This window comes from Sciurus carolinensis, chromosome 19, assembly GCF_902686445.1.
Source record: "Sciurus carolinensis chromosome 19, mSciCar1.2, whole genome shotgun sequence".
Lineage (NCBI taxonomy): Eukaryota > Metazoa > Chordata > Mammalia > Rodentia > Sciuridae > Sciurus > Sciurus carolinensis.
Genome location: NC_062231.1, coordinates 1,337,198 through 1,364,075, shown reverse-complemented (window position 1 = coordinate 1,364,075; position 26,878 = coordinate 1,337,198). Strand labels below are relative to the sequence as shown.

At 47.3% G+C, this 26,878-nt stretch overlaps 1 protein-coding gene across 4 annotated transcripts in view; it reads left to right on the top strand.

Moving 5' to 3' along the window:
• Positions 1 to 311: 311 nt before the first annotated feature.
• Positions 312 to 26,878, top strand: part of Cfap92 (cilia and flagella associated protein 92 (putative)) — a 41,172-nt gene continuing 14,605 nt past the window's right edge. For all 4 annotated transcript variants that reach the window (XR_007106247.1, XR_007106246.1, XM_047534612.1 and 1 more), the window contains exons 1-10: positions 312 to 420; positions 938 to 1,225; positions 4,132 to 4,322; positions 5,079 to 5,283; positions 10,382 to 10,525; positions 12,121 to 12,193; positions 13,591 to 13,712; positions 16,722 to 16,850; positions 18,762 to 18,946; positions 25,175 to 26,073. Coding sequence is in view for 2 of the 4 variants with exons in the window: in XM_047534612.1 (XP_047390568.1) it covers positions 967 to 1,225; positions 4,132 to 4,322; positions 5,079 to 5,283; positions 10,382 to 10,525; positions 12,121 to 12,193; positions 13,591 to 13,712; positions 16,722 to 16,850; positions 18,762 to 18,946; positions 25,175 to 26,073 (2,207 nt within the window). In the remaining 2 variants the exon portion in view is untranslated. The remainder of the gene's footprint in view (positions 421 to 937; positions 1,226 to 4,131; positions 4,323 to 5,078; positions 5,284 to 10,381; positions 10,526 to 12,120; positions 12,194 to 13,590; positions 13,713 to 16,721; positions 16,851 to 18,761; positions 18,947 to 25,174; positions 26,074 to 26,878) is intronic.

Below are 26,878 nucleotides of genomic sequence, written 5' to 3'. Positions count from 1 at the left end.
CCTCCTCCTCTTCCTCCTACCTGTCTCTAAATAAAATATAAAAAGGACTGGGGATGTGGCTCAGGGGTTAAGCAGCCCGGGGTTCGATCCCCAGTACGCTCCCCACCCCCAAAAATCAGGTGCATAATAGGTGCTTGCTGGGAGTAGGAACCCCTTAATGACTGAACGCATGAGCGCTCCACGGGTTTCCGAACGCGAAAACGCCTGTTTGACGGACTTGACTGGGCGCTGAGGCCCCGCCCCGCCCCGCCCCCAGCCCCGCCCCCGAGCGCTGCCGTCTCCTAGCAACTGCAAAACAAAGCTGCCGGCGGAGCGGGCGGGACCGCGGGTTGAGGTGTCTGCACAGCGTTGCGCTGCTGGGCAGCCCGCGCGGTGGCCCAGGCCGGGGTCTGAGCCCAGCGGCCGCCGCCCAGCGCACAGGTACCCCGCGTCCTGGAGGACCCCAGCCCCACCCAATCCCTCGCTCTTAGATGCCCCGGCCTGGCGTCCGTTCCTGCCTCCCGGAGGGTCTGGGGTTCGCCTGGACCTGGTCGCCCGGGCCAGCGTCCAGCGCCCATTCAGCCTTGCCCTGCGCGGGCTGGGGGAGCGCCCTTCTTGACCCGGCCAGCCATCCTGCACTTGATGTCCCTTGTCCCCAGTAGCAAACGCCTACGGAGCTTTGGCGATCTCGCCGGTCACCCAGGCAGGTCTCCCGGAGCAGATGGCCCAGCGTCGCCGCCTGCCCGCCCCTCGCGTGGGCCCCGGGAACGGGGCTCGCCCAGAGCGCCCGGTGACTGATCCTGACCTGTGAGAGGAAGAGGTCGCACCTGGGCGGCGATCCGGCTGCCGGCCGCCCCCAGATCGAGAAGAGAGGAGGGAGGCAGGACGGGCGGGTCCTCCCGGAGGAGGTGGGCTCCCCCTGCAGGCCGAGGCGACAGGGCCTCCTTTCTTCCACCAGGACAGCCCGCCCAGCGGGCGCTCCGCACCATGTCGCTGAACGCCTGGGAGTGGGAAGACGAGGACCAGGCAAGCATCGACCCCCTGTCGTCGCTGCACAGCTTTCTGCAGACCGCAAACGAGTGTGTGGTGGACGACTACCTGAGGACCCGGGCTCAGGAGTACGACTCGGACAACCGGTACAGCAGCCTCGGGTCCTTGGAAGAGCCCGCCACCGCCTTCGACTCCGACGTCCCCCAGCTCGTGCCCTGCAAATTTATCATCTCGCTGGCCTTCCCCATAAATCTGGGTAGGTGGTCAAGCGGAAGGCCGATTCCCTTTTCACAAAGCCGGTGTGCTCCTGACCTGGTCCTGGGACAAGATCCCTCTGCCATCTTTCGATGTTCTGGGTGGTCCATGACATCCAGGAGCGGAAGTCGGAAAAGGAGGGGTTCCAACGGTGGGTCAGGGCTGTAAGTAGTTGCATGAGCTCCACAGAATCCTCCTCAAAGTCCTTAAGAAGCAAGTGATATTCTCCCAGCCAGTCTGCTTTTTATGCGCGAAGAAACCACGGAGTGCCAGACACCATGGTGCATGCCTGAGATCCCAGGGGCTCAGGAGGCTGAGGCAGGAGGATGGCAAGTTGGAGGCCAGCCTCAGCAACGTAGTGAGGCCCTAAGCAACTCAGCGAGACCGATGTCAAAATAAAATATAAAAATGGATGGGGAGGTGGCTCAGTGGTTAAGCACCCCTGGGTTCACTCCATGGTTAAAAAAAAAAAAAAAAAAAGAAAAAAAGAAAAGAGGCAGAACACAGTCACTGTGACAGGGCCCAGTCCCATTAGGTATATATCATGCTTAGAATGGATCCATCCCCTTGATAAATTGGACTTTCTATCATTATGTAGTGACCTCCTCTTTCCATAGCAATGCTTTATACATGGAGCCTGTTGATATCAAGCAGAAGAGTCTGGAAAAAGGTATCTGGCCAAGACCAAGCACAAGATAACTGGCCACCTTTAGCACAGGAATCCCTTTGCAACATCTCTTAGTCCTTTCTTCTTGTTTTTATGCATTTATACTGTGTTAGTCGCATTTTCGCTGCTGTGACTTAAAGACCCAATCAGAACCACTGTAGAGGAGGAGGAGTGGATTTGGGGCTCACGGTGGCAGAAGGCTCAGTCCACAGACGGCCGGCTCCGTTCCTCAGGGCCTGAGGGGAGGCTGAACATCATGGAGGAAGAGTGTGGTGCAGGGAAGCAGCTCCCCTGGGGACCAGGAGGCAGAGAGAGACTCCACTCCCAGATGCACATGTGTCCCCAGAGCCAGGCCCCAGTGCCACCTCCTCACCACACCACCTGCCTCCAGGTGCCCCCAGCAGATCCCCCAGGGAGCCAGGCACTGACCGGGTTGAGGCTCTCAGGACCCGATCGTGTCCCCTCTGAATCTCCTGCACCGTCTCCCACGGGGGCTTCTGCGGACACCCACACCCACACCCTAACACATACCAAAGGTATTTGCAAAATAAAATTTCAAAACGTCACAAGACCTTTGACACACCTTTAGCTGGGTACAAAATTCTAGGTTCACTGTTTTTTCCTTTAATACATATGTATTTATGGATATGTATATAATATTTGTATAAATTGTTTAGTTATTTTTTGCAGTGCTGAGGATTGAACTCCGGTCTTCTCGCATGCTAGGAAATTGTTCTACTTCTGAGCCATACCTCTAGTCCCTATAAATTGTTTATTTAAGAGAAATGATACCCTGCATGTTATATTCTATAACTTATCTTTTAAAAATTTGACATGGCAACTCTGGAGGCTGAGTCTTGAGGATCACAAATTGGAGGCCAGTCTCAGCAACTTAGCGAGGCTCTAAGCAACTTAGTGAGACCCTGTCTCCAAATAAAAAATGCTGGGGATGTGGCTCAGTGTTTAAGCGCCCCTGGTTTCAATCCCCTGTTACCTCCCACCCAAAACTGACACAAAACATCTTAGATATTGTAGAGGACATGAGCACAGGCTTGTTTTTATTTTGTTGTTTTATTTTAGATGACTGTATAGTATTCCCTTGTATGTCTCTAATTTATCCTACCCCTTGTTATTATTATCATGATTATTACTTGTGTTGCTAGGAACAGAAAGCAGGTGCTCACACCTTCTAGGCAAGTTCCCTACCAGTGAGCTTCACCACCAGCCCTGTCCTACCCCTTATTGGTGAATATTTAGATTGCTAACCATTATTTTTTTCAGGTACCACCTTGCAATAGACATCCTTAGACATATGTTTTGTGCATCTGTAGGTGTGGCTCTTCCGTGGCCTGAATTCCAAGATGTGGACTCGCTGGATTAAAAGAACACATTTAAAAAAATGTGCATACTTTCCAAATGCCCTGGAAAGAGAGTATCATAATTTGCCTTCCCATTGACAGGAAATGAGAGACTCTGCTTCTCTACTTCCTGGCCCTTCTCAGATTGAATCAGAACAGAATTCAGGCTTTCTGGACCATGGTACCTTCATAGAAAGTTCCAGTGCTTGTGAAGAACAGCCAGGGAGATCTGTATTCCAAACGGCAAAAATGCTAATTATCCTGATGACATAGAATTAGTAATGCCGTAGCAGCTTCCTGGGGGTTATAAACTTGAACTTGAAAAGCCTTTGGGTGAAGAATAGCTCAGTGGTAGAGAACTTGCCTAGTATGCACAGGGCCCTAGGTTCCCAGCACCAAAACAAAACAAAACAAAACAAAAAGCCTTTAAAGAGTCTTTTTTTTTTTTTTTTTGTACCAGGGGTTGAACCCAGGGGCGCTTACCCAGTGAGCCACATCCCCAGCCCTTTTTTTATATTTTATTTAGAGACAGGGTCTTTGCTGAGTTGCTTAGAGACTTACTACATTGCTGAGGCTGGCCTCCAATTTGCGATCCTCCTGCCTCAGCCTCCCAAGTCAATGGAATTATGGGTATATCCACTGCCCTGGCCCCATTATCCCTTTCAAGGTCATGTTCCCAATGACCTACGTTCCTCCCACGAGGCTCTATCTCTTAAAGATTCTACCACATCGCAACAGCCCCACAGGCTAGTGATCAAATTCTCAATACAGGGTCTTTGCGGGGGGCACTTCCAATAGCACTTGTCTGCAGGGAGCTGCGGGGATAGGTCTGCTTTTTCCCCACATGGTTGAAGCAAAACCGGTTCCATCTTTATCTTTTAGGCATTAAAGGAAAATATATAAACCTTCTCGAAAAATACAAGAAACACCCCAAACTGGACAACCACATTGCAAAGCTTCGTCGTTTCTACCACATGGAGTACTTCCTCCTGCCGGATGACGAGGAACCCAAAAGCGTCGAGATGGTGTTATTTCCGGGAATGGTCAAGGTGTTCCTGGACTCGGGAGTCAAGGTGCGTGTGTGCCTGTGTGTGCCTGTGACCTGGCGCCTAGTGTGACACGCACCAAGACAAAATGTGCTCTGTGGACTTGCAGCGTGAACATCACCTGGAGCTTGCTAGAAATTCAGGGTCCCAGACCACTCAGCCTTCTGGAAAATCTGCAGTACCATGACTTTTTCATATAGATATAATTTTGTTTTTTGGGGACCAGGGATTGAGCCCAGGGGCGCTTAACCCCTGAGCCACCTCCCCAGCCCTTTTTATATTTTATTTAGAGACAGGGTCTCACTGAGTTGCTTAGGGCCTCGCTAAGTGGCTGAGGCTGGCCTCCACCTTGCGATCCTCCTGCCTCAGCCTCCGGAGCCACTGCAATTTCAGGTGTGCACCCCTGTGCCTGGTCTCTTAAGATATTTTTACCCAGTCATTTCCGGAGTGTTTTGACAGTTCTGGTGTGTCTTAGATTTCTCTGCATGCATGCAGGTGTGGTCCTCATATACACGTGTGTGAATGTCCGTGTGGGCAAGCGCTACACGCTCCTGCCAGTCTGGCTCTGGGTCAGTACTTGGAAGTGGAGGCCAGATGGGACACAGGACCTGATGGCCCATTTCTTATTGTGGGTTCGAAGCCAGATGAGCTGCAGGCATTGAGGTCAGGGGGACAGTGACATGTGTTTCCAGCTCGGTTGTGGATCTGGACAGGTGGACAGGAGCCTCTATTCTAGCCCCACAGTTAAAGTCTCTGAGTGTGTGTGTTTTTCTTTCAATACAGACTATTAAGCCATGGCAAGAAGGTGACAAAGTGTGGGTGTCTTGGAGCCAAACTTTTAACGTCAACATGACGAAGGAATTGCTAAAGAAAATAAATTTCCATAAAATAACCCTGAGGCTCTGGGACAACAAGGACAAGATTTCAAAGAAAGTCAGGTATTACCGATTGAAGGCTGCCAGTTATTTGGAAGAAACAGGATCGTTTGGTAAGTCAGGAGTTTTGGGTTTTATCTGTTTCTGGAAACTTGTGATTTCTCCCTATGGTTTGAGTATCCCTGATCCAAACCCCTGGAATCTGGGTTTCAAAATTTGAAACTTTTTTGGGCACGGTGGCACATGCCTGTCTCTCAGGAGCTTGGGAGGCTGAGGCAGGAGGATCCCAAGGTGGAGGCCAGCCTCAGAAACCTAGTGAGGCCCTAAGCGACTCAGAGAGACTCTGTCTCTAAATAAAATATAAAAAGGGCGGGGATGTGGCTCAGAGGTTAAGCGCCCCTGGGCTCAATCCCTGGTACCAAAATAATAATAATAATAATAATAATAATAATAATAATACAAATAATAATAATAAAAATTTGAAACTTTTTGAGTACCAGTATGATGATTCAAATGGAAAATTCCACGCCTGACTTCCTATGATGGGTCACAACCAAGATGCAGGTGCACTGAAAATAGTCTATAAAATTATCTGTGGACTACGTATAAGGTGTATATGCAACATAAATGAACCTCACGCTTAGATCTGGGTTCTATCCCCAAGTTATCTAATTATGCATATTATAAATATTTAAAATCTGAAAAAAATCCCTAATCCCAAACAGGGAACTCAATTTATAGTCTCAGAATCAAATTCCTTTGTGTCTTTCATCTAATTGACACACTGCTTTCTGTTTTGATGGTATAAAATGCTTTCAGGATTCACTGGGGTGTTGGAAAGTCCCACCCCACCCAGGGGACTTATGGCCCTGGTGGGCAGGGTCTGTCTTCCTGTGTCACCTTTGGCGTCCATTGGTTCCAGGATGGTTGTGCTATCTGGTTCCCTGGACTACTATTGTATGTTTGCTGAAAAAGAAAAGAATTTGAGGATACCAAGAAACCAAGAGAAAATTTGACTGGAAATGTAGCTCAGTGTGAGGTCCTGGGTTCTATTCCCCACATCAGGAAAAAAAAAAGAGAAATTTAAAAGATTCTACTGCCCCAGAGCCAGATGCGGTGGTGCATCCCAACAGCTTGGGAGGCTGAGGCAGGAGGATCGCAAGTTGGAGGCCAGCCTCAGCAACTTAGAGAGGCCTTAAACAGTCACTGAGACCCTGTTTCTTAAAAAAATACAAAAAAACGCTGAGGATGTTGCTCAGTGGTTGAGTGTGTCTCGCTTCAATCCGGAGTTCTACTACCCCAAATGTGAATATTTCCATGTAGATCTTTCTAGATGTTTTTATTTGTATGAATATGTCATTGTCAGAGTCTTTTAAAGTCTTTTCAAATGAGTGAGCTGGGAGGAGTGGAGATCCAGGTTTTGAAGTCAGAGGAATTCCATCCTGTCTCCATTTGGTTCTAGCTGGTGACCTTAGACAAGTCCTTTGGTAGGGTGTGGGTGTGGGTGTCCCCAGAAGCCCCCGTGGAGACACTGCAGGAAGGTTCAGAGGGGACACGATCGGGTCCTGAGAGCCTCAACCCCGTCAGTGCCTGGCTCCCTGGGGGATCCGCTGGGGGCACCTGGAGGCAGGTGGTGTGGTGAGGAGGTGGCACTGGGGCCTGGCTCTGGGGACACGTGTGCATCTGGGAGTGGAGTCTCTCTGCCTCCTGGTCCCCAGGGGAGCTGCTTCCCTGCACCACACTCTTCCTCCATGAGGTTCAGCCTCCCCTCAGGCCCGAGGAACGGAGCCGGCCGTCTTGTGGACTGAGCCCTCTGCCCTGTGAGCCCCAAATCCACTCCTCCTCCTCTGCAGTTGTGCTGGTGGGTCCTTTAGTCACAAGAGTGAAAAAGCTGACTAAAATAGAAATTGGAACTGAGAAGCGGGTCCTTGCCTTGACTAACTTGACCCCGGGGCTCAGAAGCTTTTGGAGCTTCCTGGAATTGGCGGGAGCAATTTTGAGATGCTAACCGTCAGCTCATGGCCCACAAGTGACGGGAAGCAACCGTGGGATCAGCAAGCTCTCCTTCCTTCTGCAGCGAAGTCCATGGGTCAGGCACGGCGGGGCCCATGCTCTGCGTATGGAGTTGACCCCCAGTTACAGAAGGAGTCGGGGTCTCATAGTCTCCTTGGAAACGTGCAGTGGGACCGTCAGGGGTCCGTTGCACACGTTAGACCTTTAACTCAGGACGGCAGCTGTAAAAGGGTGGAAGCTCATGGGAACTGGGAAGAGGAGAGTCCAGGTCTCGAGGAAGTGTCCTCGAATCTTGCCCATTGCTTCACTTCCTCTGCATCCACTCTTCCCCAGAGTTTCAGTATTCGCGGTGCCTCCATTTAGGACTATTCGCGAAGGGGCCGGTCAAAGCCCAGGGCCCAGCATTGAGTACCTGCCTCCTTCCTTCAGGATGCACCGGGGTTGGGAAGGGGTGAGCATTTGCTTTTGGTGGAGAAGCTGCGGATGAACCAGAGAGGGAGGGAAGTTTGCTCCCCTCCCCCCCAGGGCGCACTGGTACTGGGGAGAGGTGCCCTGTTTGGCTAAATTCCCTCCCTCCTCCCGAGCCACACTGTCCCTCTGTTTTTCTTGGGGAGCCGTCTTGTGGGAATATTATTTTCCACGATCCTTCATGTAGCAGCGGGATCTGGAAATGCTTTAGATGGTTGTAAGTGGAGCTTAATGCCTGATTTCTGGTGGGAACTCAGAAGGCAATAGGACCATGATCAGGGAACACCCGGCTCAAGGGAGTCCAGAAAAGGAGGACTCTTGGAATTTGGAGTAGAGGTTGAGAAGATGTCTGCATTTTGCCCAGGTCCTGAGGCTCTGTGAGGCTGATTTTAGAAGTGATGGACTTCTTAGTTGGGCAGTAGAAAGCGTAGGCAGCACAGTATTCGGGGGGTGGCATGGATAGTGCTGGTAACTTTGAGCCAAGTTCACTGTGATAATCAGGAGCAGAAAGAATTGGGAACAGTGAACTTGAAAGGCTGGAGTACAACTAGGGCTAAGGAAGCTGCAGTTTTTATAAAGGACATTGCTGCCACTGCAGAAATGCTAGAGACTTCGCCTAGAGACAGTAAGAAAGTGGCTGGTGGGCATCTTGGGAGCTGGCAGGACCTCCCACCTCAAGCTCCAGGGAGTCAAGCTGAACATTCTCTTGAGAAGAGACCAGCGGGGCCGAGGAGGTTTTTCCAACATGCTCAGCCACCCAGACCCTCAGAGGCTGCAGTAGCCAGGGTCCCTGGAGGCTTGGCTACTGCTCGAGATGGTGACAGACCTTGGCATCCAGCAGGTGGGGCAAAATTCTGCCAATTAATGGATAATTAATGGCATTAATTGTAAGATGCATCCAGAAGTTTCCAGCTGGGTGTGGTGCATGTCTGTCATCCCAGCGGCTCCGGAGGCTGAGGCAGGAGGATTGCAAGGTGGAGGCCAGCCTCAGCAACTTAGTGAGACCCTGCCTCAAAATAAACATAAAAAGGGCTGGGGCTGGGGATGTGGCTCAGTGGTTAAGTGCCCCTGGGTTCAATCCCTGGCACCAAACAAAACAAAACCAAACTCACTCCACTGTGTACAGATACCACATTTTCTTTTATCCATTCATCTGTCACTGGACACCAAGACTGGTTTTGTAGTTTGGCTCTTGTGGGTTGTGCTGCTATAACATGTATCCCTGTAGTACGCTGACTAATTCTTCAGGATAGATACTGAGGAGTGGTATAGCTGAGTGATGGGGTGGTTCCCAGTCCAGTCTTTTGAGGAGACTCATTTCCAGGGGGATTGTACTGACTTATAATCCCACCCCTGATGTAAAAGTTCCTTTTTCTTAAGGTACACTCATACATTGCTGGTGGGGCTGCAAATTAGTGCAGCCACTCTGGAAAGCAGTGTGGAGATTCCTTAGAAAACTTGGAATGGAATGAAACCACCATTTGACCCAGCTATCCCACTCCTTGGCCTATACCCAAAGGACTTAAAATCAGCATACTACAGAGATACAGCCACATCAATGCTCATAACTGCTCAATTCACAATAGCCAGATTGTGGAACCAACCTAGATGTCCTTCAATTGATGAATGGATAAAGAAACTGTGGTATATATATATACAATGGAATATTACTCAGCCATAAAGAATGATAAAATTATAGCATTTGCAGGCAAATGGATGAAATTGGAGAATATCATGCTAAGTGAGATAAGCCAATCTCAAAAATCCAAAAGGCGAATGATCTCACTGATAAGCGGATGATGACACATAATGGGGGTGGGAGGGGGGCAAGAATGGAGGAAGGAGGGACTGTGTAGAGGAAAAGAGAGGTGGGGGGGTGGGGGGAAGGAAAAAATAACAGAATGAATCAAACATCATTACCCTATGTAAATGTATAACTACACAAATGGTATGCTGTTACTCCATGTACAAACAGAAACAACATGTATCCCATTGTTTACAATAAAAATAAATTTAAAAAGTTCCTTTTTCTTGCTGAAAAAAAAATCGAAACAGTACTACTTGCTTTTCCCTGAACCCTGACAAGTATGGTGTAGCTGTCTCTTCCCTTAAATATGTTTTTCCCACTAATAAAAGCAGTGCATATTAACTTTGTAAAAACAACTGAGCAGCAGAATAGCAAAGAGAGAAAAAATTAAGATCACATGATGTCTGCTCAGAGATGATCACTGTTAATAGTTCCCCTGTGGGTCTGGAGCATCTGCCTTTGAGTCCTCATGAGGTTCCTTATAGACACTCTTGTTCCCTGGGAGTGCAGAAACACTTCAAGAGGTCTGTTTTATATTACGAGGGAAAGAGGCATGGTAATTCATGCACCAGAACTTGTTACTTTTTAGCTCAAGGGTCTATTGTTGTTGTTGTTGTTTGGAGGAAATAGGAATTGAACCCAGGGCACTTATCCGATAAGCCACATCCCCAACCTTTTAAAATACTGTATTTAGAGACAGGGTCTCGCTAAGTTGCTTAGGGCAAAATTCCTGAGGCTGGCCTCCAACTTGCAATCCTCCTGCCTCAGCCTCCCTAGCTGCTGGGATGACAGCAGCCTGTGCCCGGCCTCATCTCCCTTACCTATAGCTTCCTGTCCGTCCCGAGCCCAGTCACGGTCACGTAGAGGATCTGCAAGAGGCGCTCTGACCCACTGAGTCCAACATCCTCTCTTCTGCATTCTAGAGGAAGTGAGGCGTTTGGTTTTGGAACAGAGAAAACAGTCCAATCTGGGCCAGGAGAAGGCCAGTATCAGCAAGGAGGAGTTGGAGGAGGAGCATCTCTTAGGAAAACAAGAGAAGCCAGAGAAACAATCAAAGCTTTTGCAAGGTGAGTAGAAGTAACTGTTGAAAAGTTGAGTAAGACTATGGCGGGAAAGCAGTGGGTGGTGCTGCAGGGGCCGTAAACGTGCACTGTGATCCCTCCTGTGTATAGACAGCTGCTGTAAATGTGCGCTGCGGCCCCTGCCGTACACGTGCACTGCAGTCCCTCCTGTGTATGGGCAGCTGCCGTAAACGTGCATGCAATCGCGCCAGTGCTTCAGAGGCTGTCGTAAACAAGCACCATGGTCCTTAAATGCGCACTGCGGCCCCTGCCGTAAAAGTGCACTGTGGTCCCTCCCCTGTATGTGCAGCTGCCGTAAACGTGCACTGTGGTCCCTTGCGTTCATCAGAGGCTGCCCTTAACATAGTCCATCCTGCAAAACAACCTCGCTCTTGCTTCCATGATCAATTTTGTTGTTGGTTCTTTTTCTTTAATTTTCATTTGTTGTATCACTTGCAAGAAACTTTGCTGACTCTAGAAGTTATAGCTGTGGTTTTATAAAGAAAATTCAATAGATAAAATATTTAAAAAATTTTTTTCTACTTGTAGACAGACACAATACCTTTATTTTATTTTTATGTGGTGCTGAAGCTCGAACCCAGAGCCTCACACATGCTAGGCAAGTGCCCTAGCACTGAGCCACAACCCCAGTCCCTAGAAAAGTATTTTAAAAAGTCAGAAAAATAATCATTCCACCACCTATTTCAATCAGTGTAACATTTAGGTTATCATATGAAAGCAAATTTCTTTTTTTTTTTTGCCCTTTAATTTTTTATTTGTCCTTTTTAGCTGTCCATGACAGTAGGGTGCATTCTGACACATCACACACACTCCCCATCCTTGTGGTGGGACAGGACGTGGAGTTTCCCTGGTCGTGTGTGCACATGTGAACAGGAAAGTTCTGTCCCCTTCATTCCACGGTCTTTCCCATGCCCATCCCTCAAATTTCTTTGGTTTTGCGCTAGAATTTTTTTTACATGGATGAGGTTATATGACTTTGTGTGTGTGCGCGTGTGCATGTGTGTGTGTGTTACTATGGATTAAACTCAGGATCTCATGAATGCTAGGCAAGCACTTGACCACTGAGCTACCTCCCCAGCCCTAGATGAGGTTATAGGTGAGCACACATGTCATATTCTTTTACTCTGAGATTCTTAATATGTCATCACATGTACTGTCCTTTAAAACTTTCCCTAAACATCATACTATTTCCTCTGCTAGTAGGACTGCAAGTTGCTTAACTCTTCCCCTAGAATTTGGAAATCTGCAGAGTTCCCAAGTTCCCATACGGAAGTGGATAATTTCATATATAATACATTTTCTTCTTTTTCTTGTGGGGGTGCTACGTAAAGGACTGGAAGTCCCCTCTTGCCTCCATCCATCCCCATAATTAGAATGTGCCTGGTCCACATAGTCATTATTCATGCATTTGGTTATTACTAACAAACCTGTTTTTTACTGGGTGCTTACCACACACCAGGATTTCTGTCCCAAGGCTGGCATGACAGAATTGTGTAAGGGAGTCCCTGTTTCTTAGTGAACCAACCTGGAACAAGAAGTTTGGTGACGTTTGCTAATATTATCGGGTTCTCACCAAGCAGAGCCTGAAATCACTTCCAAGAACAGCGAGGAATATGAGAAGCCTCTCAAAGCAGATGATCTCCCTGCAGTTCGGTAAGGATGGTAGCATGTTATTTGGGATGTGTGGGAGGAATAGAGCCTCTCTTGTTTGGGCCCTGTTATAACTCAGGGGAAGTTTTCTTTTTAATTTAGTAATTGTGGTTAAGTCGGAAGTCAGGCAATCCAGGCAAAATTAAAGAGCAGGAAAAGAAAGAATAGCTGGTGTTCACACACACATACGGGCATCAGGCATGGTGGTCTCTGCACAGTCTTCACACCGGTCACTTTCTGCAGTGGTATTTTTTTTCCCCTGTACTGGAGTTGACCCCAGAGGCTCTTAACGCCTGAGCCACATCCCCAGTCCTTTTTTATATTGTATTTAGAGACAGGGTCTCACTGGGTTACCTAGGGTCTGGCTAAGTTGCTGAGTCTGGCCTCCAACTTGCAATCCTCCTGCCTCAGCCTCCCGAGCCACTGGGATGACAGTTATGTGCCACCTCACCTGGTCCTCGGGATTCCTGAGTCCACTGTCTTTCTTGGCAGGAGTGTGGATGCTCTTAAAACCTCCAGTAACCTGAGAAGGATCTGGCCAAGGAGGTTCTTTGGACGCTGTGGGGACCAGAGAGAGACTGGAAGCCCAGCTGGTGTTTTGGGGGTTGCTGTGATGAGAACCCAGATCACATACCCTTACCCAATCTTGATTTCTTAATTTTCGTATTGAATGTATAGATTCATTTGAGAAGAACTGAGATTTTTTTTCCTTGTCACTTTACCCATGATCCTGGCAGATCCTTTCACTAAATTCAGATCCTCTTTTGTTTGAAGTGTTTCGTTTTTCATGGAATCAATTTGTTTGTTTCCTGTGGATGTTGTGGATCATTTCTTTGAGTGAATTCCTAGATGTTTTATAGTGTTAGTTGCTTTTATGAGAATGTATTATTTTCTGTTAAAGTTTCTAGTTGTTTCTGTAGCTTGGTGGTGTTAAGTGGGGCCCGTATAACAACCATGTCAACCTTACTGGGGAACTTCTAGAAATGCAGAGTTTCAGGCCTCCCAGGCTGATTGAACCAGTATCCACATTGGATTTGACAAATCCCCAGGTGATCAAAATTTGAGAATGGCTGTGTTAGAGGAGTGCAGTGCACTTAAAAAATCTGTTAGTCCAGTAAATACATTCTCCAATCTGGTCCCTGATTTTTTTGGGGGGGTGGGGTGGAGAGAATACCAGGGATTGAACTCAGAGGCACTCGACCACTGAGCCACATCCCCAGCCCTATTTTGTATATCTTTTAGAGACAGTGTTGCTTAGGGCCTTGCTTTTGCTGAGGCTAGCCTCTAACTTGTGATCCTTCTGCCTCAGCCTCCCAAGCTGCTGGAATGACAGGCACGTGTCCCTGTGCCCGGCTGATGTTTTTCATCTTCATTAATATTTCTCTTTGTGGATTTTCTAGACGAAGCACTTCAAGAACACCCATTTCTTTGACTGGGGCAACCATGATGGAGATTAAAGAACTGATTGAGAAAACATCATTAAGCAGCTTAACAGACATGTTAGAAAAACAAAGGTCTCAAAGTAAGTGAGAATGGAATTTTGAAATTTTATGGCTAGATTTAAAATTATGAGAATCAGGATGCTTTAATAAGATCAAATGTGATCAAATGTTACATACTATGCTCTGTGCACTTTCAACTTACCCAACCAATCCCTGCCATCCATCCATCCGTCTGTCCGTCCATCCATCCATCCATCCATCCATCTGCCCACCCATCCGTCCACGATGCATCTGTCCATCCATCCATTCACCTGTCCATCTACCCATCCATCCACCATCCATCTGTCCATCCATCCACCCATCCATCTGCCCACCCATCCATTCACGATGCATCTGTCCATCCATCCATCCACCCATCCACCATCCATCCATCCACCTGTCCATTCATCCATCCATCCACCTGTCCATCCATCCATTCATCCACCTGTCCATTCATCCATCCATCCATCTGTCCATCCATCCATCCATCCATCACCAAATCTATCTACCCAACCAACCAGCCACCTACTCATTCATCCCCATATATATCTATGGATCAATTCATCCATCTATCCACTCACCCCTCTTCATATCCCTTCACCCTGATATCCATTCACTCACACATCCACCTACCTATCCTCCACTACCATGCATCTATTCATCTATTCATCTGTCTGTCCTCCTATCCTTCCATCCGTCCATTCATCCATTCATCCGTCTGTCCATTCATCCATCCATCCATCCATCCATCCATTCAGCCACCCACCTACCTGCCACCCATCCATCTCATGTCATTTTCTGTGCACTTACCCTCATTGTCCCATCCATTCACTCTCTGTCCCATGCCCTCCCACCCCACCAGTACCTTTGTGTTCCTGATCTATAATGTTGTGCATATGTGGACTTGAAAATCTCTAATGTCTAATGGAAGTCTGCAAATATAGAATTATGATTCTGTGTGATAGGTGCTGTCGAGGGGTGGGTAGGTGGTACCTTAGGGAAGCATTAAAGAGTGTGGGTTAGCTGGCAAAGTGACTCATGACTGTAAGACCAGTGGCTCTGGAGGCTGAGGTAGGAGGATCGCAAGGTGGAGGCCAGCCTCAGCAACTCAGTGAGATCCTGTCTCTAAATAAAACATAAAAAGGGCTGGGGAGGTGGCTCAGGGGTTAAGCACTCGCCTGCTCTGCGTGAGGCCCTGCATGATCCCCAGCACTGCAACAAACAAAACTAATTAAAAAGAAATCTCTGTGTTTTTCTGTCTAAAATCAATTATGCATGAAAGAAACAGGACACTACTGAATAGGAAAACAAAGTCAAAGAACAAGAATGCCCTGAAAACTGGATTTACAGTTCAGAGAAGGTGAAGTTTATATGGCGAGAGAGAAAAAATAATTCTTCCTATTGGGTAATTCAAGGTCAACTCCAGTAGCTGAGTACAGATTGTTCCCTGATACCTGTGCTGTGCGTCTTCCTCTGCCTACTATCCTCTTATCTTCTCTTTAGTTTTCTAAGTTCTACACAGTCATTGTGGCCAAATTCAAGTGCCAGTTCACTCTGGTGGCTTTAATGGCTGCAACTGTCCTGTTCCTTCTGTCTGCGTTGATTGTGTCCTCATTTGTCCGGGATCTTACGTAGATACCTACATGGTGTGGTGTTTCTTCTTTCTTTTCTTTTACTTTCCTCCTCCTCCTCTTCCTCTTCTTCCTCCTCCTCCTCTTCCTCCTCCTCTTCTTCCTCCTCTTCCTCTTCCTCCTCCTCCTCCTCTTCCTCCTCTTCCTCTTCCTCCTCCTCTTCCTCTTCCTCCTCCTCTTCCTCCTCTTGCTCCTCCTCCTCCTCCTCCTCTTCCTCCTCTTGCTCCTCCTCCTCCTCCTCCTCCTTCTTTCCTTTCTTTGGAAGTAGAACCCAAAAGTGTTCTGCACTGAGCCACACCTCAAACTTTTTTCTTTTTTCTTTCAAAATAGGGTCTCACTCCATTACTGAGGCTAGCCTGGAATTTGCGATCCTCCTGCCTCACCCTCTACAGTGGCTGGGGATACAGGTGCGCCCACCACACCTGACTATGAGAATTGCATTTCTGACTTTTCATAAGTCGACTCCCAGCTAAATTTTAAACTCCTTGAGGGCAGAGACAATATCTTATTTTTATCTCTAGACTCATGAACACTACAGATAATGCAATAAATTGTTTTTAAAAACATTTTTAGAACTTTATTTTTTATTCATTTATTTATATATGGTGCTGAGAATCGAACCCAGTGCCTCACACATGCTAGGCAAGTGCTCTACCACTGAGCCACTACCCCAGCCCATAAATGCTTTTAAATTATGGCACAAGAATCTTGCCAGGGCATCTTCTAGTTCCAAGGCAACAGAATACAAGCTCATCAGCCAGATGGGGTGGTCCTTTCCTGTAATCGCTGCGGCTCAGGAGGCTGAGGCAGGAGGATCTCCATTTGGAGGCCAGCCTCAGCAATTAGCGAGGCCCGAAGCAAATTGTCTCAAAATTAAAAAAAAAAAGGGGGGGGGGGGCTGGGTATGTGGCTCAGTGGTTAAGGACCCCTGGGTTGAATCCCCGGTACCCCTTCCCACAAATAAGAGCACAGGAACCTAACAGGATCCCCACAAGATTGACAGGTGCATTGAGAATACCATGAACCCTGGAAGGATTTGCCACAAGGCCGGGTGGACTCTCTTGCAGACCTGGCCCTTTGCCTCGGCTAATCCAGGGTTGGTGCTGGGGTGTTCAGGTGACTGGTCGACCCTGAGTAGTTGCTTTAGGACTGACAGAGCCATCAACGCGAGAGGAGGAAATGCATGACCCCCCGCCCCCGCAAAAAAAAAAAAGTTTCCAGATTCTTCCTAAGGAAACCCCCTTTGCCCGGTCCTCACCCAAGAGCAGCTTCTGCCTCTCAGCTGGGGGCACCTGCGGTCCGAGGCCCGGATGGAACCCCAGGCGGCTGGAATCGGGTGTTCGCTCCTCAAGTGGCCACGCGGGGGCGCCCCAGAGTCGCCTCCTGATGCTGAGCCCCTCCCTTGATTCCCATTTCCAGGAAAAGAACCGGAGTTGAAGAGGAGAAGCCAGAAGAGAGGGAAGAAGCACCACACGGAAGAGGAAATCGACCCGAGCCAGTGGAAGTGCACCTTCTCCATGCAGCTGGCCATCATGCCGCTGCTTGCTGGTAGCTGAACCTGTTCCCAGCGGGCTCTGGCCCTCTTGTCACCTGTGACTACAATGTCCACAGAAGGACCCAGTCCCTGCTCTGTACCACCTCCTAGCATCCCCGCTGCCTCCTCAGGAAAGCAGGGATAATTGCCTCCACTGTATGCAGGAGGACATGGAGGTCCAGAGAGGTCAAGGGCACTGCCCAAGACACACAGCTTAGCAAGTGTGAAATTAGGAACACTAGATCTAATAACTGACCCAAGGCCACACAGCTCCCGGGCAGAACAAGAATTCAATTCTTTTGTAAAATTTATTACAATTTATAAACTAGGTTTTCTGCATATGGAGATATTGTATTTATAGAAATAGATTTTATATATGATATCATATAATTAAATATTGTTTTAGTCATATAGTTTCATGGTGGAAAGCTCAGAATATATTTTCAGTAAAAGTATGTGACTTTACTTTTTTAAAAAAGGACACAGTATAGGGGAAATCCTCCTTCCGGTTGGTCTTGGGGGTTGAACTCATGCGTGCTGGGCAGGCGCTCTGCCACTGAGCTACGTTCCCAGCCTCATCTTTTTCTTTTTTAAAGAAAGTAATTTCTGGGGCTGGGGTTGAGGCTCGGTGGTAGAGCACTTGCCTAGCATGTGTGAGGCACTGGGTTTGATCCTCAGCACCACATCAAAATCAGTAATCATATAAATAAAATAAAAGTCTAAAAATACAATAACATCTGACAAAAAATTAATTTCAGGCTGGCGGGGGGCCACAACTGTGATCCCAGCTACTGGGGAGGCTGAGGCAGGAGGACTGTAAATTCGAGTCCAGCCTTGGAAATTTAGCAAGACCCTGTAACAAAATGGAAATGAAAAAAGAGTTGGGGGTGTATCTCAGTGGTAGAAGACCTGGAGCTCGATTCCCAGCCCTGAAAAAACAAAACAGAACAAACAAACAAACAACAAACAAACACACACCTGTTTGTGCTTTAGACTGGCAGGTGGAATGGGCGCCATCTACTGGCTGTTTTGCAGAAGTGCAGGTATTTTTTTTTTAATGCTTTTTTTTTTTTTTTTAATTCTTAGTTGTAGGACACAATACTTATTTTATTTTATTTATTTTCATGTGGTGCTGAGGATGGAACCCGTGCCTCACACGTGCTAGGCAAGCGCTCTACCACTGAGCTACAGCCCAGCGCCACCCCCCAGCCATTTTTTAAAACTGCTTTTTAAAGTGCAGGTAATTATACATAAAGGTGGAGTTCATTTTTATATAGTCATATGTGCATGGAATATAATTTGCTCAATTTAAGTCCCTATTGCTTCCTATTTTCCTTTTTAAAAATTATTTCACTATTTTATGCATTTTAAAATAATATTTACAAATTATTTTATAACTCAAATCATTCTTTTATATATGTGCCCAAGAAGTTATGAGCTTCCTCTTTTCTTTCTCTCATCCCTCCCACTATTCTTCTTCATCTACTCTGCCAGTCTTCCTTCTATTTATTTATTTTAGTTTTTTATTTAAAAAATTTTAGCTACACATAAAGGTGGAATTCACTGTGCTATATTCATATATTTACATAGCACATATATATATATATTTGGTGCCAATGATTGAACCCAGGGGTGTCTAACTACTGAGCCACATCCCCAGCCCTTTTTCTATTTTATTTAGAGATAGGGTCTCACTGAGTTGCTTAGAGCCTCACTAAGCTGCTGAGGCTGGCCTCCACCTTGTGATCCTCCTGCCTCAGCCTCCTGAGCCCCTGGGATTTCAGGTGTGCACCACTGTGCCTGACTCTGATTTTTTTTTTAATTTTCTTTTTGGGTAGTGATTTTATGATTAGCCCTTCTCTGGTTGCTTGATCCCTCTGTGCCTGTCTGGGGTTCTCTAAAACACTGTGTGGATTTCACCCCAGGATGGCAAACCGTCATGAGTCGGGGCAGTGAGAAGTCAGCCAACATTTTAGACTGCGTTTTGACTTTGAAAACAGAAGTGCCTATCATGACCGAGGAGCAGAAGCTGGAATTAAACCCCCTGATCATAAAGATCGAGTCTGTTTCCTGCCTGCCGTCACAACCTGTGCCCTTCCATGAACTACAGGTAAGAATCAGCCTGACCTGTCATCTCAGCAGCTCGGGAGGCTGAAGCAGGAGGATCAAAAGTTGGAGGCCGGCCTCAACAAACCAGTGAGGCACTCTGCAGCTTAGTGAGACAGTTTCCAAATAAAATACAAAATAGGGCTGGGGATGTGGCTCAGTGGTTGAGTGGCCCTGGGTTCAATCCCTAATACCCAACCCCCCAAAAAAGAAAGCCTCTCCATCTCATCCAACTGCCCATTCCATATTATCTCTAATTTTCTCAATGGCCTTATGTGGGAAATGTTATTAACACCCACATTTTACCACCTGGAGAGACGTGAAAGAGATTAGTTCCTAACTAGGAGCCACCAAATCTGAGATCTCTGACTAAATCTCAAGTGCTCTACAAATGGAGTCTGTAGCCTCTCTTCAGGAACCCATGGGGGATGGAGCTGAAGAACATCATGCTAAGCGAAATAAGCCAGTCCCAAAGAACCAAAGTCCGAATGTTTTCTCTGATATGCGGATGCTAATTCACAATAAGGGGTGCTAGGGAAGAGTAGAGGTACCCTGGGTTAGACAGAGGAGAGTGGAGGCAGGAGAGGAGGTACGGGGTAGGAAGGACAGTAGAAAGATTCGGACATTATTACCCTGTGTGCATGTACAACCAGAAGAGTGAGAAGTCATCCTCCATTTAGGTTTGATGTGTCAAAATGCATTCTATTGCCATGTGTAACTAATTAGAACAAATAAAAAATTATTGGGATTTAAAAAAAAGGAACCCATGGGTTTTCCTGTTACAGCAGCAGCGCCTAGCTGGATGCTTACTACTCTTCCCCCTGCTGGTTGGATTTTCTTCTCTTTTGGACGCCACGCTTTCCTCTTCATTTGTTTGTTCTTTGGTTTTGCTGGAGCACATCCTCCAGTAACCTCTTCAGAAAAGACCAATGGAATCCATGCCCCCTGCCATTTTTCATATTTCTTAAAATATCCATATTCAACCCTTACTCTGTGTAGATAGTTTGGTTATAGAATTCTAGGTTGAAAATAATAATTTTCCTTCAGAGTTTTGGAGACAATCATTCCATCACTTTTTTATGTAGAACTTTTGTATATGTCTCATTTTTTTCTTCCCTCAAAGCTTGGAGAATCTTCTTTTTGTGGACCTGAGAATAGGACCTTGTTTGGACCGAGGGTAACGACAGAGACCTGGTCCCTGTGTGACCTTCACTGACATGGTGGTAGTCAGAGGGAGCTACGTTGCCAGTGGATGTTGATCAAAGTCCTGGCTCCCACTTGGTCTTTTCTGACACCATCCCAGCCAGGGGAGTGGCCAGGAGAACTCCTTAGAGTTGGCGAGGTGGAAGGCCATTGGGGCGGCTGTGTCTTCCCTCTGGTGTCCGTCTGGGAGAGGGTGATTATTTTCCGTGTTGCTAGGCCACCCCTTTTGCTGGTGCTCTGACTGGAGAAAACAGACTTTTCTCGGGTGTGTTTCCTGTCTCCTCTTTTTGGCACTTTTCCAGCTCTGCTCCAGAATATGTGAGTCCAGTAGAAAACCCAGGGCGCTCAACAGTTGTCCCTTGGGTCCTGTTTCTAGCCACCTTCCCTCCACTTTCCTTATTTGACACATAATGCATAGGGTTACAAAGCTGTAACTTAGCAGAAGAAGTAGGAAAAGTGTCTCTATTCCTTCTTGATTCAGAAACAGAACTCTGTATAGACACTTTTATCCATTAAGCTGGGGACTCTGAGCTCTTTCAACCTCAAAGACCATGTTCTTCAGTGCTGGGCAATTGTCTTGTATTATCTCACTGATTATTTCTTTCTTTTTCCCTGTCTTTTTGGTGCTCCTGTTTTTGAGATGCTGACTCTCCTGGACTGTTCTCACAGATGTAATGCATTGCTTTTCTCTGGTTGCTTTTAACATGTGTTATCTTTGCTTTTTATTTGTTCAATAAGGATGTGTCTGGGCGTGTATTTGTTTGAGTTCATCTGATTGGGATTTACTGAGATTCTGGAACCTACAAGTTAATGTCTTCTAACAAATTTAGGAGATTCTCAGTCTTTTTTTTAAATCTTTTTATTTGTTCTAATTTATTGTACATGACAATAGAATGCATTTATACATTTTGATAGATCAGACATAAATGGAGTGTAATTTCTTATTTTTCTGATTATACATATTGTAGGATCACATTGGTCATAGAGTCATACATGTACATGAGGTAATAACGTCTACTTCACTCTACTATCATTCCTTCCCCCTAACCCTTTCCTTCCCTTACTCCTCTCTACCTAATATAAAGTAACTCTGTTCTTCCCTAGTGCCCCCCTTATTTATCTGCATATCAGAAAATAGTCATTATTTCCTGAAAAAAATTTCCTATACATTTTACCTTCTCTCCTGATGAAACAGATGTTTGACCTTTTGATATTGTCTCACAGGTTCCTATGACTCTTTACTTTTTTTATTTTCAATCTTTTTTTTTCTGTGTTCAGATTAAATACTTTTTTTTGGGGGGTGGGGGCACTGGGATGGACCTTATGGGCACTTGACCACTGAGCCACACCCCAGCCCTATTAGGTATTTTATTTAGAGACAGGGTCTCACTGAGTTGCTTAGCGCCTTGCTGTTGCTGAGGCTGGCTTTGAACTCATGATCCTCCTGCCTCAGCCTCCCAAGCCGCTGGGATGACAGGTGCGTGCCACTGTTCCCGGCTCAGTTCTTGAATTTGTTTGATTCTGCCTTATATGTTCAGTTTGTTGAGTCAGGCTACCTTCCAGATGTTTCTGGATAGGGGTTATAACAGCAGCTTTAAATTCTGATAATTCCAACATCTAGGTCATTTCAGAATTGGCGTCTGTTGATCTCCTCTCTCCTTATGGTTGGTCAGCCTTTCCAGTTCTTTGTATGTCAAGCAGTTTTGGATTGTGTCTTAGACATTAGGTTACAAACGTTGGTTTATGAGACCATGGGTCTTGTTTAAGTCCTTGGAGAATATTGTCACTTTTTATTTGTTCTTATTATTTAACATACCCAGTTAGGGTCAAGATGAAAACTTCCACTCACCTTTTGTGAACCAACAGGTCCTGTTCTCACAGACTCTGTCTCAATCTCCCTCCTTTCCACCGTCTCTGGCATGTCCTCCATCTCCTACAGGTTCCTCAGGCTAGAAAGGTATAACTTCAGGGTTCCCACTGTAATTTACACTCCATGCCACTGGATCTGCCACTGGGGAAAAGTGTCGGGAAGATATAGTGGGAAAAAATAACAGCGGGTGGCTTCTACATGCTCTCTGTTTAGAGAGCATTTCTCTCTATTTTTTTCAGATGGTCCTCCGGTGCTACTTGTGCCACTAGGTTCTTTCCTAGTATTGATTTGTGGATGTTCTTTTTGTATACTAGGTAGAAGTCCTTTCTCAGATATTGTCTTAGTCTGTCGAACTGCAATACAAAAGATGACTTACAAACACCCAGAATTTACTTCTTACAGTTATAGAGTTTGGGAAGTCCAAGATCAAGGCAGCAGCAGATCTGGCGTCTGGTGAGGGTCCTCCTCCTCACGGACAGTCCCTTCTCCCTGGGTGCTCGTGGCAGAAGGGGTTTAGCTAGCTCTCTGGGGCCTCTTTTCTAAGTCACAATCCCAGTCATGAGGCTGGGCTGGGGACTCAGTTTTAACACATTTTTTTGGCAGTGGACACAAATATTCAGACCCTAATGTATATGTGTGTGTGTATGTGTGTGAGTGTGAGTGTGTATCAATAATGTTTCTGCCAGTCTGGGGTTTTGACTTTAATTTTCTTAGTAGTGCCTTTTTTTTGTGGGGGAGGGTACCAGGGATTAAACTCAGGGGCCCTCGACCACTGAGCCTCATCCCCAGCCTTATTTCATATTTTATTTAGAGACAGGGTCTCACTGAGTTGCTTAGGGCCTCACTATTACTGAGGCTGGTTTTGAACTTGCGAGCCTTCTGCCTCAGCCTCCCGAGCCAGGGGGATGACAGGTGTGCGCCACCGAGCTGGCAGTAGTACCTTTGATGCAGACTGTCTTATCAACTTTTCCTGTTATCATTAGTGCTTTGTGTTCTGTCGAATCTTTTTCTACCCCAAGTTCATGAGGATATTCTGTATGGTTTCTTGTAGAAGGTTTATATTTTAGACTGTATATTTAGGCTCATGATGTACGTTCATGGTATCGATCTCTATTTAAATCTTCTTTCACATCTCTGTAGTGTTTTCTCTAATTGTGTTTTTAAAATATTTTTAGTGGTAGATGGACACAATGCCTTTATTTTATTTATTTACTTTTATGTGGTACTAAGGATGGAACCCAGGGCCTCACACGTGTTAGGCGAGTACTTTGCCACTGAGCCCCAACCCTGGCTCTTAGTGTTCTTTCCATTTGATTTCTTCCTATTTTATATTTTGAATGGCAATTTAAAAACTGCTGTTTTACACTATTGCTAATAAATAGGAACATAGCTTTCCCTTGATGATGATCTTTTATTTTCTTTAACACATCAAACAGTCTCATTTTATATGTCTGATCGTTCTAATATGCCTTTGTGCACCTGATTTTTCCACCAGTACCTTCTTCCTTAGGTGTTTGGTTTACCGTGATCTCATATTGAATAGAATTTTCATAGTGAGAATTCTTTTTTTTAATTTCAGAAATGAAAAATATGTAAATTTGAGATTTATTGGAGCTCTTCACAGTGTTCGCTAAACTTGGAAGATATTGTGAAAGTATTTTTAAGTTGACTTTAAGTTATTTCCCAGTTTGGTTTAAGGCTCACAAAATCAAAAGATATATACATTTTTTACATATGGTGCTTGATTTTGCTTGATTTCCCCCCCACATTTTTTAATTGGTGCATTGTAGCCGTAGATAATGACGAGTTTGTTGTTCCATATTCTCATGTGCCCAGATTCACAATGTGACAGTACAGTCTGGCAGATGTCACTTCCGCCTCCTCCCTCCCTCTTGGTCTCTTTCCTCCACTGATCTCCTTTTGATTTGTAGGAGCTCCACCCCACCTTTCTTTTCCTTTTCTCTCTCTAGCCTCCGCATACTAGAGGCCACATGTGACCCTCGACTTTCTGAGCTTGGCTTATTTCACTTAACGTGATGTTCTCAAGTTCCATCCATTTTCCTGCCAAGTGCATGATTTCATCTTTCTTTGTGGTGGAATGAAGCTCCATTGTGCATATGTGCCACATTTTCCTTATCCATTCCTCCACTGATGGTCACCCGGGTTGGTTCCATAGTTTGGCTGTTGTGATTTGTGCTGCTCTAAATGTGGGGGTGCATGTATCACAGTAGTATGGTGACTATTTTTTGAGGCTTAGGTTGAAAATTAATTTCTCCATAGATATTTGTCAATCTCTACCAGATACCTGGGAGCAGCGCCGATCCAAGACTGTTTGGATAAATCCCGAGCTTCAGTGTAGATCGGATGGTAGTACACCTAGTGTGTGACTTCTGGCCGCAGGCTTAGCTTTTGATCATTCTGCCTTGGTACCAACCTCGAAGCACACATTACCCCCTCAACCTGGCCCTCCTCCTCCTCCTGAGTCTTTCTTCCCACCCTCTCAGACTGCCAACTCTTCAGACCCCTGTCTGGAAATGGGGATTTCCTCTTCTAGACATTTTCAATTTCTTTCTTTCTTTTTTTTCTTTTTCTGTAGTGCTGGGGGATTGAACCCAGGACCTCAGGCACTTTACCACTGAGCCACACCCCAGTGGGATTCCCTTTCCTGAAACTCCACTTATTTCCACCACTTGTGCCCAGCCTTGGGATGAGAGGTAGAAATAATGCTGGGCGCAGTGGTGCATGCTTGTTGTACCAGCCGCTCGGGAGGCTGAGGCAGGAGGTTGGCGAGTTGGAGGCCAGCCTCAGTAATGTATTGAGGCCTGGAGCAACTCAGGGAGACCCTGTCTCTAAATAAAATATAAAAAGGGCTGGGGATGTGGCTCAGTGGTTAAGCACCCCTGGGGTCAATTCCTGGTACCAAAAACGAAAAAAAATACGTGTGCCTACAAAGACCTGTGCTGGGCCTTTGTGGCCAGTTTGGGAGGGTTAAAAAAAAAATGACGGATACCTACTGAGTCCTTCCTGGTGCCAGCCGCCATCTTGGTGCTTTCATGGACAGTGGGCCGCAGAGTCCGGTGGGTTAGCCTGTGGATATTTAGTGGCAGAAGGGACTCAGGCTCCCGTTTGTGATCTGCTGTCGGCTCTGTCCCGCTGCAGAGGCTGTGCACCCCCGTGTACTGCAGGTACCGGTTCCACAAGACGCCCGTCCACAGGACCGAGGAGCGTCCCCACGGGACCCGCGTTTACTTCGAGGACGTCAATGTCATCTTCCTGGGGGCCATGCACCCCAGCGAGCTGCGGGAGTACCTGGAGGGCCCCCCCATGGTGGTGGAAGTCCATGACAGGGACCGCAAGGCGGACGAGTCCTCCCGGAAGCCCGCCCTGTATGGGGAGGACCCCCTGGACGCCCACGTGAACCTGCAGTCCCTCATCTCGCCCCGAGAGACGGAGCACAACCCCTTCGAGTCCCAGAACAAGCCCTGGGACCCGCACGGCGTGGCTCGGGTCAGCTTCGCCGACCTGCTCCTGGGCCACACGTACCTGCAGCTGGCCGTCCCCATCCAGTGCTGCGAGTCCCAGTGCCCACCGCCCTGCCCGGGCCGCGGGGGCCGGAGGGCCACCCGGCTCCGCACGGCCACCCCCGACCTGCTCCAGCACAGCCCCTTGTCCCCCGGCAACTACCTGGAGGCCAACTCCCTGCTGAAGCTGCGGGTGGACGTGGCGGTGCCGCTCAGCAGCTGGACCAGGGCGCAGGACACGGGCTCTCCCTTCGGCCGCATCGTCTTTGTGTTGGAGTCCAAGGAGCTGCTCCTCCTGCACGGGCTGCTCAGGGACATCACTGTCACCAATGCCCGGGCCCTGGAGCTGGACGCCTACCCCACCAGGAACGTGCAGCAGATCCTGTCCGCCTTCAAGATGCGCGTGAAGATCCAGCAGCAGGAGCACCTGGACGTCCTCACCGGCTTCCACCTGCTGGACGGGAAGATCCACCTCTTTGTTCTGGAAGGCTTGGCACACCGCGGCTTGAGGAAGCTGTGGGAGAGCCACCAGAGCCGGTAGGTGGCGAGTTCTGCAGTTTCAAGGGAAAGCCACGAAGGGAGGACGTGGGAGGAGCGGAGAGTTCTTTCAGAGCCCAGGACGGCCGGGTGCAGGGCTGCGCGCCTGTAATTTCAGCAGCTCTGGAGGCTGAGGCAGGAGGATCACAAGGTGGAGGCCAGCCTCAACTACTTGGTGAGGTCCTAAGCAACTTAACGAGACCCTGGCTCAAAATCGAATATAAAAAAGGACTGGGGCCAGATGTGGTGTCACAACCTGTCATCTCAGCGGCTCTGGAGGCTGAGGCAGGAGGATCACAAGGTGGAGGCCAGCCTCAGCCACTTAGCGAGGCCCTGAGCAACTCAGCGAGACCCTGTCTCTAAATGAAATAGAAAATAGAGCTGGGAGGTGGCTCAGTGGTCAAGTATCCTGGGTTCAATCCCCAGTTCAAAAAAAAAAAAAAGCCCTGGCCAGGTTCTGTGTCCTCGATTCAGAGAGGGGACGTTGATTCAGGTTCTCTCAGGGTTCACTGTTAGGTACTGATGAGGGAGAACAGGCAGAATTGGCTGCCTTTGGTGGAGGGGAAGAGTTGAAGGGTATGTAGAAGACAGGATGGTCCAGAAAAATGGGTCCTGTCCTCAGACTCCTCAACCAGGGGCAGAGTGTTCTGGGCTAGGAGTCAGCTCAGCCCAAGGAACATATACTTGATTATCTGGAGGCGCTGCCTGGGCTGCAGGAAGTTGCACTTCCCTGGTGGCCTCCAGAGCACTCAGGTAGCCACTCAGTAGGGACACTGTAGAGACCATTTAAATATCCAATTCTGGG